Source organism: Nymphalis io, chromosome 15 (genome assembly GCF_905147045.1).
Source record: "Nymphalis io chromosome 15, ilAglIoxx1.1, whole genome shotgun sequence".
Taxonomy (NCBI): Eukaryota; Metazoa; Arthropoda; class Insecta; order Lepidoptera; family Nymphalidae; genus Nymphalis; species Nymphalis io.
Genome location: NC_065902.1, coordinates 9,567,111 through 9,583,004, shown reverse-complemented (window position 1 = coordinate 9,583,004; position 15,894 = coordinate 9,567,111). Strand labels below are relative to the sequence as shown.

The window sequence follows — 15,894 nt, the reverse complement described above, 5'->3', positions numbered from 1 at the left end:
TATAATATGTATGTACATGTATCATGTTCATAATTACTTCAAAAAATTTAGTCCTATCGATCGTCTGCAAACCAAACTTTTTTTATACATTATCACAGATTTAAAGACTTTCAATAACTTCTAAACTAGGTTTTTTTATCAAATAGGTAGGCGGACAAGCATTTGGGCCACCTGATGGTAAGTACTTTACTGGTGGTAGGGCTTTGTGCAAGCTCGTCTGGGTAGGTACCACCCACTCATCAGATATTCTACCGCAAAACAGCAATACTTGATATTGTTGTGTTCCGGTTTGAAGGGTGAGTGAGCCAGTGTAATTACAGGCACAAGGGACATAAAATTTTTGGAATGTAATTTTATCACCTACAGTTTAAACATTAATTTGTTGCGGTAATAGATCAGCATTTATCATTCGAGGTGTGCAAACGTTTATGTTCCTTATAAAAATTTTTTTTCGAATGTCGAATTAATGACAACAAAGAATTTCCTACTATACAACTCAACTCACGGAAAGTGAATAAATAAAAGGTATGTGAATAAAACAATCGTTCAAACAGTTATCTGCCTTTAATCTGCTTCTCTTCATTTTCCAGCAGCCATAGTCATCCATTCGGTACCATTACAGGAAGAAAAATTAATACACTATTAGATACTGTTACAGTTTGGTTTGAATATGTGTTACAGATGAAGTATGTGTAGTAGACTTTTAATAATTGTATTTTAAACTATTATTATTATAAATACATGCGGATCATGAAAACCAGGGTGCAACGCGATTTTGCAATGTAATAAAATTTAATAATAGTTTATTTTTTTATATGTAACGGACTAGCAGTTTATCGTTAAATTAATTATTTGTACTTAGCATTCTATGCTTCGATCTATTACACTAATGTTTGCTGGGAATCAGATATTTCGTTACACGTAAAATTTATCGATATGAAAGCATTAATTCGCGATGCTTTGAATCGATACTTCGTAGCTGATATTTATAAAATGTTTGTATCTATCGAAACACAGAATATGTATGTATACTTATTATCCTATGGTATCCATTTAGATCTAACACGATTAAAAATTGAATATTAAAGGACGAGATATCTGATTCCGTTATAAGTACATTACGTGCACTATCGCATTGCACGTTTTTTTTCTTAAGTCGCTGTTTACCGTACTGCTTGTTTGTGGGTGTATTGGTGTGCTTAAGTCGATAAAAAATTCAGTACTCGATAAAATTTTGATTATGGCCAAACATTCCTTTTTTTTTAAATACACATTTTTTTTTGCAATTGTAATAATTTTTGAAAATATAAATTTTGATAATATTTTTTTCACTTTGTTCCTAAATATTAATCCAAATAGTTTTATTATCCTTAATATTGTATTTACAATTTTTTCAACAGCCGAAAAATATGTTCAATTTTTTTATAATATTATTTTTTAACGACTCTTGTTAAGTAGTAGGTAACAGTACAAATATTAATGATCACAAGGTGGTTTTCATTGGTCATTAACATACGTTAAATTACAGCCTTATAACTAACGCAATACAGTTAACAGTAGGTCTTCGAATGAAATTTTTATTTAAACTATTTACATCAATAGTTACTCTGTTTATTTAAATATCTTAAAAAGAAAATCGTTTTGTTATTAATGTATTAAAATTATTATAGAAAATTAATCAGTCCTTTCAATAGAAAATGTTTTACTATAGATGGAAGATTTAATAACGTTTTTAAGCACAATTTCTTTATAATGTGCATACTTTTCGGGCACCTCCGTCTCTTAAAACATATATAATAATTTTTTTATTTTTTGAAAATCTATATAAGTATATATTTCGAAATCTACATTCCAAATGCGAGGCAATTTTAATAGTTTTTTTTTTTTCGTAGTTACCCAAATAATATGCACAGATAAGATAAATTAATAATTCAAGTCAGACCTGCTGTTATTTGTATTCTACAATAGAAAATTCCATTTAAACAAACACTTATTCTGCAAATATGGAAATGAAGGCGTTTCGAAAGAACTCATTTAATATTGCAACAAATATCCAACTCGATTACCAGACAAACGTCTTACGAAGCTAAACTTATAGTTCAGTTAAAGTTATATAAAACTAATAATACATTTTAATAAACTAAAATTACGAGAACAATATGTACAATTTACGACAATGCATATAATTATTTTATACATATCGCCTTTAAACCTATCTATTAACAAAATAATAAAATTATAATAATCGAAATTAAAATCAAGTAGGCCACTAAGATTGACGACATTTTATCTACTTCCAAATATTGTTAATTAATCCTAAAACTATAAAGTGCAGCATTCGCTATGTAGAACGAAACAAATCAGAGTATTTTAATAAATTAATGTATCTAAAAACTACATTTCATTATCGCCATGAGTTTGAAGTGTTGTACTTATTTACAAAATGCATTTTTTATTTAAAACAAAACGGCCTCCTACATTGTTGTCATAAGCGTCAAGATTAGTTTTTTTTTAAATCGTGATCGATGTTTCGCATCACTACGTTAGAATGATATTTGTATAGAGTATTTTAAATCGGGATACTCGTTTATTTATTAATTTTGTACTAAACACCTATATAATACTACCATTTATATACCATTGTAAAAGTAGCTACGTCGAGACGAATATATCAGTCGAAATGTTTAAATTTACATTAATATTTAAAAAAATCGTTTTACTTTACTAAACTTGGCTAGAATCGCAACAAGATTCTAATAAGGCCAGTATAACATCAACCGAATAAAAAGTTCACGTAGCATATTTGTATAGTTTTGCAAACAATGACAGAAAGACATACATGTCTTCACGTTTTGGTATTATCTGTGGGTGTTTTCGTTTTTTGAAATTATCATTAGTCTGATTTTTTTATTTATTTATTAAATTATATTCGACCAAGAGTGACACCAATGTAAATGTTGGTACGGTGATTAGTTGGGCTACCAAAATGAAATAAATTAGCACAAAAATATAGAAGATAAAACACTCTTCTATAATATCTTATAAATGTGTTACATTTTGAGTAGAGAAATGGGTGATTGTGTTCACGTAATTTAGTATGTTTGATTTAAAAAGGTAAATTTGAGAATCAATGCTTTGATGTAGCGAAGGGGCTTATAAATATATAATACCTTTCTGTCAAACAACAATACTTTGCGTTGTTGTATTAGATACGTCCACTAAATATACGATTTATACTTTATATTGACAATAAGTTCACTTCGCTACATAGGCTGATTAAATTGGCATTACCAGGGATTTGGCGAATGTCCTTGGCAATGTCAAACTCAATTCGACATTCTATTTTCAAACATTTAAAAGAAAAATATGGTATCACACTTGGCAGCCTGGCAGCTTTTGGGATTTCTTCTTTAATATTTTTTCAATAGGCTGTCAACGTAATCTGATGATAGGTTTATTTGTTCTATATTTTAAATTTAAACCATTCCTTTTGACATCATCCGAACGGTATTCTTTAAAGCCTGTCGTTTGTTGCAAAACCATATTCTTATAACTTCCCGCTCGTAGCCAAGCTGATGTGCGAGTCCAGTTATTTCAGTGCCTGAAAAAAATAGACATATTTATGAGTTCAATTTGAATTTGAATAAAAATATCAATGCATGATATATTGAAGAGTTTAAATTCAAAAAGACATGACATGATGAAGTAGTACTAAGTAGGTGTCTGCTTTTAAAAACGAAATTCCTAATTATATTAACGTATGTATCTCTTATAGTTTATAGTAAATAATAATTAATTCTATGGTTTCCACGGTTTTTTTATATTAAAATATACTGTTTTTTTTACAAACTTACTATTATGAATTAAAAACGAGGAATAATGTGCGATGTTTTACTCGTAGAATAAAATTCAATAATTAATAAAAAATACGCTTAATGCCTTTTATTCCTCTCCAAATGTATTTTATTTTAACTGTAAAGCTTGTGATATGACATACCACAAAAGCCCAAGGCCAAATCATGACCAATGTTTAATGTTTTATTTTATTATGAAATGTTAATTTGTTTTTAAAATTTAATTAGTTACAACCTTTTGTTTCTGTTTTTTATTTAAATATTTCTTATTTCTGTTTTTTTTTTGTATATTTTGTTACCTCTTTTTGTAATTGTGTATTCTGTAATCGGTTGTGCATAGTTTTAACTTAATTTAAAGCCTGTTTTGAATGTCTTTATATACCATGGAGATCTAAATAAATAAATAAATCCTGTGACTCTTACATCGCCTACTATTATAAACGCTACTAGCTATTGAAGCTTATATTTCAAAAAATTCAATCGCCGAAACCATGAACATACCAGACGGATGTGTGTTCCTTTCGAAATGCGCGTTGAGTAGCTCCAGTGCTTGAGGCGTGAAGGACGTCCGCCGTTTGCGTTTCTTACTCGGCTCCATGCCTATGAAATCTGTCAAATGGTTCTGACCTGAGGCGTACCTGGAATGAGACAAGTTGATATAAAATCTTCAGTCGTAGTATTTTTCCCAATTCACGTAAACCTTGCTTGAACGTTAAGGTAGTAGTTTAGTTCAGATTTAACTAATACTGTTTGGTATATTGGTCCGGGTTGAAAGTGGCAACACTATTGCTCAATCTAATAAAAAGCTTTCGACTATGTATATATAAAAAAAAAACTTAAATTCCGTAGCAAACGCAAACGTAATGAAAATTAATACAAGTAGCACGTCGTGTTAAAAGAAATACATACATTGTGTATAGTACGTGGCGATTTTTTTTCCTGGATATTAATTTTATATATTATTTCAAAAAATAAAATGATATAAGATGCGTAGCCTAATCTAAATTTTGAGAGGTCTTAAAGATTTATTCAAAGAGACGAGAAAAAGCAAATACGATACAGCAAGCGCCAAAGAAGCATACTCAATTTATTTAAAGCAAGCATTAATTACACATGCAACTGAAGTAAAGTAGATCAGACTTAATTTCTTTTCAAGTTCATATTGAAAACCAAAATAAGCTGATGAACATCAAATGCAAATCGTACACCTTGGTCTGGTTTCATAATTTCAATGCCATTTGAATCACCTTACATATATACATATATGAATCTCTATTTATGAATAATTTAAATAATGAACTGTCTGGAGGCGGGAAATTATATTCATTTGAATGTATCGTATAAATGTAAAGTTTAATAAAAAATACATACAATATTATTATGGTGATAAATCGATTTTGAATATATGATTTGTTTAGTAACTGACGACATACGAGATAGATAGGTGAATTTTAGGTAACCTTTGTTTATAATCGAACTTTACTCTTAATAGGACCTAGAGACTAGCAATGGGATATTTACAGACTTTACTTAAGTAACTGCTGCTTAAGAGGGAATAGTACATGAAGCTATTATACCTGTATTGTACATTATAAATAACAGCTTCATGAATAATTATAAAACGTATTGAAAATTAATTTTAACGTTAACTATTTAACTCTCGATGGTGGTAATTCTAATGTAACGACTTTATCGTATTTAATGATTTAATTAAGACAAATTGACGATTAATGTAATGTAATAATATATATTGAAATTAGTACATCAATAAAAGAGGTCTTGTATGAAAAATACCTGTATTTTTATTTACGAATAATGAAAATGAAAATAATGAAAGTGAGCAATGAATATGTCGATTCAATTTGCGAAATTGGTAAAATCAAACGAACTAACAAATGACACCCTCGATTGTGAAATGACAATTAAAAACTTAACAAGATGATTTGCTAGTTAACATTAATGAAGATGAAACGGATGGTTATATCTTTATTAATTCAAGGACTGTCGTTAACCAAGGCGCTCGTTAAAAATTACCGCCAAGAGTGAGCCGATTGCAAATTCAACGCACCATTTGCAATGTTAAACCCGTCCCGCTGCAACCAGATAATGCATTTTAATGATGCAGAATGTAAAATCGATAGATCCTAGTGGTGTTTCAAGATATTAAGTGATCTTCGGGGATTTAAACGACACCTGGTTTCCTTATGAAATTTAAAACATGAACGGTACATATGTGTTTACGTCGCGTGAATTCATTCAAGTCGATACCAATGATTATATTTTCAAGTCGCCTGTGAATTGTATTTCTAACAAATAAGCAAACGTTATTATTGAATTTCAAATTATATGTATGTAATTAATAATTTATAAATTATGTTTATACTATTCCTGGTATACGTGAACATGAATTATTAAAAATATTAAGTATACATAATTAGATTTATATAAATGAATACATAAAATGGTATTATGAAAATGTAACAAGCATTCCATGTTAAAAAAACAAGCCGTTTAAAACTAAATAAGCGCAAATGTGTGTGTTATATATGTATGTGTTGGTTATATAATAATAAATAGATAAAACGAAGCATATGGGTGCACAGATAACCTAACCGAAGCTCAGTTAGTCCAGATTTGAGAAATATATTTCACGTTGCTAAGCGTTAAGGCCAAATGTGATACACGGACACGGTTGCACAATACGCACATATTCACTCAAACAGTAATAGTTACCTCTCTTCAGCTTCCTTCATCCAACGTTCAAGCACCGGTTTGATTTTCTGCGCACTTTTTGGAGTTATATCCAATTTCTCAAATCTGTATCGAACATAAATTTGAATGTTAGAAACTTGCACGCAACGCGCGATGAAGCCTTTACGCGATAAAATTATCCCAATCCAAATTAACAGGCATATAAATACAGGACATTGACATTGCGTTAACGTTCGGACATACAAAAAAAAAAAACAATAGGCAATTTAGGTCGGCGAGGTAATCAGTTTGATTAATACCGTACATTGTAACAATAAAATGAATTCAATTAGAAACGAAAGGTAACGTATGCCAATGCCCTGGCTTTGAATTGCGCAAAACGAATTATAAAAGAAAAGAAAAAAATAATAACAAAGGTAATGAAATAATACATCATGCTAGATAAGATGGAAAGTTTGAAATTATTCGAGACGTAACATATAACAGATTTGATAAAAATTCTCACAACGATTACTCATAACGTCGAACAGACGGCCTGTGCCCGGTACATTAGTGTAACGCGTTTGTCTTAACATCAAAATGTGATCCGCCTGATGCATAACGCCTTCTTACAGTAATTACTCATATGTAAATACGGTGTACGTGTGAAAAGGAAAAAGAAGGAACGCCAAAAGAGGTAATTAGAAACAAATGTATGCGGCTTACATTCACGTGGTATGCACGGATCGCCGATCGAGATAAGATAACATTAAACAGCGTTGAAACATTTTGATTTAAGACAATCGACATACGGATAGGACCGTTTCGTGTGTGAAAGCGTGTGCTTAATGTATGTAACAGGTCAGTATCATCAAAGCTATCGTACTCGATAATTACTAATGGGTCTTAAGTTAAAATGATTAAGGTATGAAAATCTTTACGAGTTAACGGTAACTTCGAGGATACTTAGTGTAGGGTAAAGAAAACAAAACACATACATGTTTTGTTGTTGTGAAGACAGCTGAGCTGCTAGCATCTGCGAAGCCAGGGCACTGGGGACGGTAACAGATTATATGTTAGAGTATGTTCAGAGAAAGCACTCCTTTATATATCTAAGGAATACAACATATTATGTTTAATGTTAAGCATACAAAGGAAATAGAGCCGCACGCATGGTTTGTTGTTCAGAATAAGTGATGTTATCGTTACGCAAGACGTGCGATCAAATAGCCATTGAGAATTATTTATTCCGAATTTATGATAATTTTAGTGGATCCTAAAAATAAAATAAATCATAAATATAGTAAACAACAGTACCTCTGTCGCAAGCGGGAGACGCGCTGACGCAGTTTATCTGATATAAAATTGTAATATCGTCCATGCTTAATTCAATATTTGTCGATATCTACAATGATCAGGAGAACATTGACCAGATAAATATGAAAAGTTATTCGTTTCAACGGTATTCGTAAAGATCAATGACAAACCTAAAGTGTCCTATCTCAAATAAGAACGTTTGATGGCGGTTTATGTTTTATTGAATACATAAAACTTTTTCATTTCGTAATATGAAAATATACGTTAATAATGCACTATTAAACATCTATAAAAATATAATAGATTCCTTTGTCAGCGCAGCCGGCAGCGTCACCAGGCCCGTCTAAGTGATGCATAAGGTGTATTCAGGAATAATAAATTTTAATTATAATGCAAATTAATTGAGTCCAGCATAATCAAAGGGGTAAAAACCGTGTAGCGGCGTCACAATAGCAAATTGGGGCGAAAGAAAAATTAATGGAAAATGAAATCACAACGGGACAAAGACAGGGGAATTCTACTCTTTTAATTACACGAAAAAAGTAATTACGCCAAGATAATTAATTAACTGGAACAGAAGTAACGATTAATGATTTTATTATACGAACGAGGTCGGTGGGGCCGAGTTGAAATTTCTTTCGAGTCTGCCTCCTTGGACGAAAGGACCGATCGCGGAAAATGTTCATCGAAGGTTTGATGTACTTTCAATTAAACATTATTAGGAAATCGAAGCCCTCGTAATAAAAGCAAGGGGATGCCAATAATTGTTGATTACAGATCAGTCATCACATAATTGAGCCTTGTTTTTTTTAAACGTATATATTCCGACATTTTATTAAATTGTCTTTGATTTTATACAGTTTAGAATATTTTTGAGTCATAGTAATTCGTTTTTGAAGGAAGAGTGTGAAATGATATGTGAAGAAAAATCTATATCAAGAAAACATCATGTTATCTGTTTATTATACAAATAATAATTGTTTAAATCTTAGAATTTGACAAGTTGAATTTATTGTATATTTAAATGTGTATCAAAGTAACATGTATTCATGTAATTGTTAATTACATTTTTATTTTTGTATCGATGATAATGAAACTAAATGTATGTAAATCTATTAGTTAAAAAAAATTGTTTAATTACCGCGCCTGTCTGGCCTTTAAAAAATCGTAGGCCAAGACACAGCGTAGCAGAACGGAAGCCGTCCAAATGGTAATTAATTAAACGAATTGTAAGCAATGAAAGGAGTCGTGCTGTTTTACAAATCACTTCAATTAACGTTATTAAAAAGTTATTGTGATATCTGGAACTGCGTGACGACTGACCGATAAAATTTGTTGTTAGCCCCGCGGGGCCTATGAGACCCGAAACCTACCGATGTTTTGACTATTATTAATAGTATGATTTACATGAAATCTTAACTAAATACTATTTAATATTTATCATACATCGTAAATGAATTTAACCAAGCGTGCGACTCCTATTCGTTATTACATTTTGATAAGAAAGATAAAATCTTTAATGTTGCCAGTACTTTTTTTAAAACATTGTATCATTAATGGTATTATTTAGACATATACAAACGAGTAACAATAAAAAAAAACAATTTGTGAAGTGAGCAAATAAATAAGTGCGTTATTAGATAAATGCTCACCTGCAGATGGCACTTTGGCTGTACGCTGGCCCTTCAGTCACAGATAGCGCCTGCCCAACTTGGGTTTGCGTTAGGCCGAGACCTAGTCGTCGTAGTTTAAAAGCTTTGGCAAATTCTTTGATGTCTTCTAGGTTTATACCGTCGACTACGTTACCAGATGACTGACTGATAGTTGGTTGATCTGTTGACAGAATTACATCAAAATTAAATAATAATTAACTACAAACACTAACAAAAATGTATAAGGCTATAATGTAAATAAAAAAGTTAAGAATCCTTATTCTTATTATAGATATTTCGATATCCTTATAAGATCTTCGAAGATATTATAGATAGGTTCAGTGGGCAATTTATGTAATTAGCAGATGGTGGCGGTGCTAATTATGCGGAATATCATTAGTGAGGAGACGTACCGCGGCAGCATCCCCCTGCTTAGCTAACCGATGACAAATTACTTCCCTGCCTTACCCCACTAGTTTGAGCAGTAGTCTGCACCAATTAAGACAAGGTAGGGTTGGTAAATTGGCAATCGTTCCTCCATTTACCGGTGTACGGTGTACCAAACGCAGACGATTCGTAATTTCGTTTATGTGCCGATGAATTGTTATTGTGCCAGCTTGGGGTCGTGTGAAGTGATCTATAATTTCTTGTGAGGAAACAGAATTATTCGATAAATTTGAAAATCGAATGCAATTAAAATTAGCTACTACACGAGTTTAAAGGCAACACATTAATCATTGTTCCGAATTTTTCAGTACGAAATTAATCTTGAGTGCATTGTGTGTTTACTTTTTTTATTTGATTAATTAATACGTATTTTTAAAAATAATAATTGAAATCATGAAAGTAATGAAAATAATTGAAGTGATCATTCTCTGGATCATATAATTTCACTTGACAGAATAAAAAAAAAAGTTAAAATGCTTTTAATCACAATGAAAACAATTGCAGGTATGAATATAATGATTTGATTGTTATAATTACACTTGACGAATTTTAACTATTCGACTGTTTGTTCATTACTTTTTTATTTATTTCATTCGTTCGATGTGTTTATCTTGAAAACAACTAAATACCAATTGTGAGTTTGTTTCCCAATTATCCAGTATCGCGTGATGAGACGCACCCATTAAATTAATTTACAAAGATAAGTCAATTGGCTAAAAGCGGTGGTAACTATGGCGCGCCGAATTCAATACTAATGCATCAAGATACCGTACTCTTAATTGTTTAATACATGTTATAAATTAATTAGATACAATTACGGTTTGCGTGTTTTCTGTCCGAACGTTTATTGACCCGCGTTACGTGTAAGAGAACAATTTAAAAAGTAATGCCAATTAAGTATTTTTGGCAGTCACTTTCTTCGGAATTGGCGTGTTTTAGATAGGTACGTTCTTAATTATGGAGCGAACTTTCTGATCGGTATTACCTGATTATTAGCCCGTTTACAAGGTTACCGCTGTCTCGAAATTAATTGTTGAACGTGTTCATATCGAATTTTGTAATTATTTTTATCTCATTCTTTATAAGGGTTTTTATATCTTTTTAACTTAATATACTTCATTCGTAACGATAAAAGAAAAACAAATGAATTGCGTGACGATAATGTAGCTCTATGCCCATTAAATGTAACCATATTATGTATCGAATTCGATCTCAATTTCATTTTGTTTTTCAAACAGCTTTTCACAGTTAGTAACGAAATAGTTTCCTCTTCAAAATGATCCACTAATATCAGATTTGCGTTTGTTGAAAGCTCGTTAATGCGGTTCTCACATGCTAACATCATATACGAAAAATTCAACGATTACAGAAACTGCCCGTCGTATCGATATTTTATATTCAACGGTTGATTGTCCTTAATTAAAGTATTCGAGTGATTATATGATGTGTATATGTATTGAGAGTGTTCTATGTGAATGACATAAGGAACAAAATCGTTAGCGCATTAATGTTCGACACGCGAATTAAAAATTTGTGAAACATTGTTAATAGATCAAATTATCCGCGCCGAATCGAATTATTTCGTGGTACAATTATGATTTAGAACGGTATAGCTTTGTATCGATTAATTTAATATTATTAAAGTAACCATTTGAGTGCTTTCGAGAGTTTATTGGAGGAATAAACGGCGGTCTAAGTTTAACCCTCGTAATATTATCGAAGTTTTCGATTCGATTCGTAATTAAAATCCCATTTCATTATGAAATATCTATTATCGAATGGCTAATGAAAATTACGTAATTCTTGTTTTAAAAGTTTACAAAATATTTTTTTCAATATAAATCAATGTATTTTCATAAAGAACTGTACACAGTTTCGTTGCCATTGTGTTTGTATGTATTTATAATATATTTTAGGGCGTATTACTTTTGTTAGATCATTTATATGCAAAAGTGTTTCCGTTTCATAGAAAACAGAGTAGGTTGTTAAATTCCATTAATAAGAAAACTACAAATTTATTTAAAGATGCTAACGTCTGAATAAAGATATGAATAAAGAATTATTATTTCTATATACGGAAATATGTGTATTTATTGAAATATATATTATATATTATATTGTATACAAAAGAACCGATCCAGATACAAGCTGTTGGAGGACCAGTATTCTTTGTTCTTTTTATTGATCGTGTTCAATTTTATCGACTACGTTAATTATTTGTAATGGGTTTTAATTAGTTAATTAATTAATTTAGTCGGAGACGAGAATGCGGCGCGAGTCGGCCCCTTTGATGTCGCCACTTAGGCTTTATTTTGACCGCTTTTGTAAAATTTTAAATTCAAGATAAAAATACTGGGAAATAGTTATTGTCGATCGTGAAATTGGCTACATTTTGTGTTGAAAAATATTCTTTCTATGTTATTAAGAATTTTTCGTGTTTAAGTGAAAAATGTTTATTCGGAGCAAGAATAGATTATAATGATTTCAATTATATCGATTTCAAATATCTACTTGTGTGTTTGTTGCCTTTATAGACGTATGTAATTTTTTATTACTTTTAATGATTTTATAAATGAACGGAAGTAAATTAAGTTATGGTCACAACTCGCAGCGGCATTGTAATGGTTTTATTTTAAGCGCAAATTTTTTCTTTCATTTTCAATTCAGTACAGTAAGTACAGTAACAGCCTGTTAATGTCCCACTGCTGGGCTAAGGCCTCCTCTCCCTTTTGAGGAGAAGGTTTGGAGCTTATTCCACCACGCTGCTCCAATGCGGGTTGGTAGAATACACATGTGGCAGAATTTCAATGAAATTAGACACATGCAGGTTTCCTCACGATGTTTTCCTTCACCGTTAAGCACGAGATGAATTATAAACACAAATTAAGCACATGAAAATTCAGTGGTGCTTGCCCGGTTTGAACCCACGATCATCGGTTAAGATTCACGCGTTCTTACCACTGGGCCATCTCGGCTTTTTTCATCACACTACCAATTTAATCTGAAATGACGTCGGAAATTTTATCCAATATTTATAACAAATATATCGAAGAAAACTTATCCGTCTCTTATCCGAAAGTATCCTATCGATTTAATATAGACAAATTAGTGCTACCAGTAAACATCAGAGGAACAAAGTAATTTAGTAATTGTATCCACTAACAATGAATTAAATAGTAATCAATAGAACTGGGCCCTCGGGCAAGGCAAGTGGTGTCTCCTCTCACCACGACACGGGCACGATATGATCGTGTAAGTATTTACAAAATTTTACTTCTATTTGCGATAATTAAGTTATTTTATAACGATGCAATAGGAGGTTACTTATGTCTTTTCATTTTAAATAAAAAACATTCCCACTATATATATATATATATTATTTAATATCTATAATAAGTTTTTATGTTTTAAAAATACTGGCGCGTAAAACGATTTTTTTAAGTAGGTCTGTGATTCGAACTTTGAACAGAAGAACATTATAAAAGTAATGACAGACGAAAAACGGGATAAGTGAACAATTTATGACATTGTAAAATATACTATAATTATAAAGCTGAAGTTTGGTTGTTTTTTTGAACGCACTCATCTCTGATACTAGCGATCCGATTTGAAAATCTTACGAAGGCGCCGCAGTAACGTCTAACGCGGGAAACGCGTGGAGCTACTCGCAGTTATTACATAAAGTTTGAATAAATTTGAAATAATCTTTGCTTACATGTATTTTTTTCTATTCGACGAATCATAACCTTTTTTAATTAAACATATTTTACACAAAATATGCACCAGTCAAGTCCGTGTCATATAGTTATTACTTTCCGCAGAATATTATTCTTAGGGTTTTGTTTTTTTAAATTAGTGAGGTAATGGCGTAAAATATTCAGCTTAAATATTTATAAAATAGTGCATGTAATTTATGTAGTCTAGTAAATAATTTAACATGAATACAACGGACGAATTATAAATGTTATTAAAATTCATATTATATGTATATATATATATATATATATAAAATTATGCTGTAGCCGATTAGTTCAGTACACCTACACGTGTAATTCCTAAACGGCTAGACGATTTTTTTGTATGTGTTTAAGTCCATGCATTGCTTAGATTTAATCCGGTATGTGATCTGGATCCAATGGATCCTGGAATCTGGGATTGGAATCCAAAACTTTTTAACAAACAGTAAATCTTATTTCACCTGCACGAATTCTGGACGGGCAGCTGGTATAGTAGGTAGAGTTGGTGTTTGATGAACACGCATATATGCAAGTCAAATGTCAACTAGCAAATGCAAGTCTATGAAAACTTATATTCAATTTATTTAGTATTTAATTGTTAAACAAAGAAGGTTAAGGATCGTCAAAATTCTGCCACAACATTAACCTTAAACCTTACAATTTTTACATAATATATGGAAATGGTATTATACTAGGATATAAATTTTTAGAATTTAGTTTGTTTCTATGTCGTTTAATTAGTTATAAATAACAATATTGTTTTTTAAAAAAGTCGAGATGGCCCAGTTGTAAGAACGCGTAAATCTTAACCGATTATCGTGGGTTCAAGCCCGGGCAAGCACTGAATTTTCATGTGCTTAATTTGTGGTTATAATTCATCTCGTGCTTGACTGTGAAAGAAAACATCGTGAGGAAACCTGCATGTGTCTAATTTCATTGAAATTATGCCACATGTGTATTCTCTACCAACCCGCATTGGAGCAACGTGGTGGAATAAGCTCCAAATCTTCTCTTCAAAAAAAGGGAGAGGAGGCTTTAGGCCAGCAGTGAGACATTCACAGGCTGTTATGGTTACGGTAATAATTTTTAATGTACTTGTACAATGGACTGTGGTTGGAACAAGCACGATATAATCCAGTATCCTTTTTTCAATAACAGGTAACATATACTTGTACATATATAATTTTTATTTTTAATCGACATATTTTGAAGGAAAACATTGAAATGAAATATTGTACCAATATAATAGTTAGTTATGTCCATTGAATCATTTCGCGGTTATTTTTATTCGTTTATTTCATCATTAAAATGTGATGGAAAATAAAACTATAACCAATTTCAATCGAAGAAGGATAAATAGATATAAACAAACCTAAGATTTTCATAATTTCAATCTATGTTCTTGATTTATAAATCTTTCCACTTAGCTACTTATATTCATTTTAATTTTACATCCGAAATTCCGATATCAATTTCACCGACATTCAAAAGTGCCATTTTTCGGCGAATTCATAATGTATATCATTGATAATTCAACTCGACCAATGATATCGCGTCAATGTCAAAGTTATTTATTGGTCTTTACTGTTCTTGTGGTTCGAACAGCCTGTATACTATTATTTACATAATAATAATGTCCTCCAGACCGATTTCGGCCACGGCGGCCAATCCCAAGAGAGATCCAACTACGCAGGAGATATTATAGTGCACAAGTGTGTGCACTAACACAGGTGCACTCTCAATTCCCTAACACTCATAATCCGATGGGACGGCAATCCGACACGACCGGAAAGAGTTCAGGCGCAGGACCAACGGCTTTACGTGCTTTCCGAGGCACGGGAGTGTACACACTTCCAACTTCCAGACTCCGGGCTGCTACTGAGAATTTTCTGACAGAAAAACCCAATAACCCAATTTAAGGGGGACGCTATCTTCATTCATCATTTTTCAACTTAATCCAAGAGATCCGTTCTAAGTATTATTCTATTTGTACTAAACAGAAAAACCGAGACAAAAAAAATGTTCAGACATATTTCTGAAGATTAAAACGCACAAATTATTTTATTTAACTTGCTCTGGACATACAAAACTATATCTCTATTTTAGGTTTTCGTTTTACTGACGAAAGAACAAAACTCTTAAGGATCACTCTCGTATATCATACGCTTATTACTCAGTTTTAATCAACTAGACGAA

At 31.5% G+C, this 15,894-nt stretch overlaps 1 protein-coding gene across 7 annotated transcripts in view; it reads right to left on the bottom strand.

Moving 5' to 3' along the window:
• Positions 1–545: 545 nt before the first annotated feature.
• LOC126773794 (POU domain, class 6, transcription factor 2) overlaps positions 546–15,894 on the bottom strand; it is a 149,372-nt gene continuing 134,023 nt past the window's right edge. For 4 of the 7 annotated variants that reach the window (XM_050494967.1, XM_050494966.1, XM_050494968.1 and 1 more), the window contains 5 exons: positions 9,515–9,695; positions 7,544–7,597; positions 6,588–6,671; positions 4,356–4,492; positions 546–3,601 (listed from right to left, as the gene is read on the bottom strand). In XM_050494967.1, coding sequence (XP_050350924.1) covers positions 3,477–3,601; positions 4,356–4,492; positions 6,588–6,671; positions 7,544–7,597; positions 9,515–9,695 — 581 coding nt within the window. In that variant the 3' untranslated portion in view covers positions 546–3,476. The remainder of the gene's footprint in view (positions 3,602–4,355; positions 4,493–6,587; positions 6,672–7,543; positions 7,598–9,514; positions 9,696–15,894) is intronic. The other 3 variants (XM_050494972.1, XM_050494969.1, XM_050494973.1) reach the window with 3 other exon arrangements.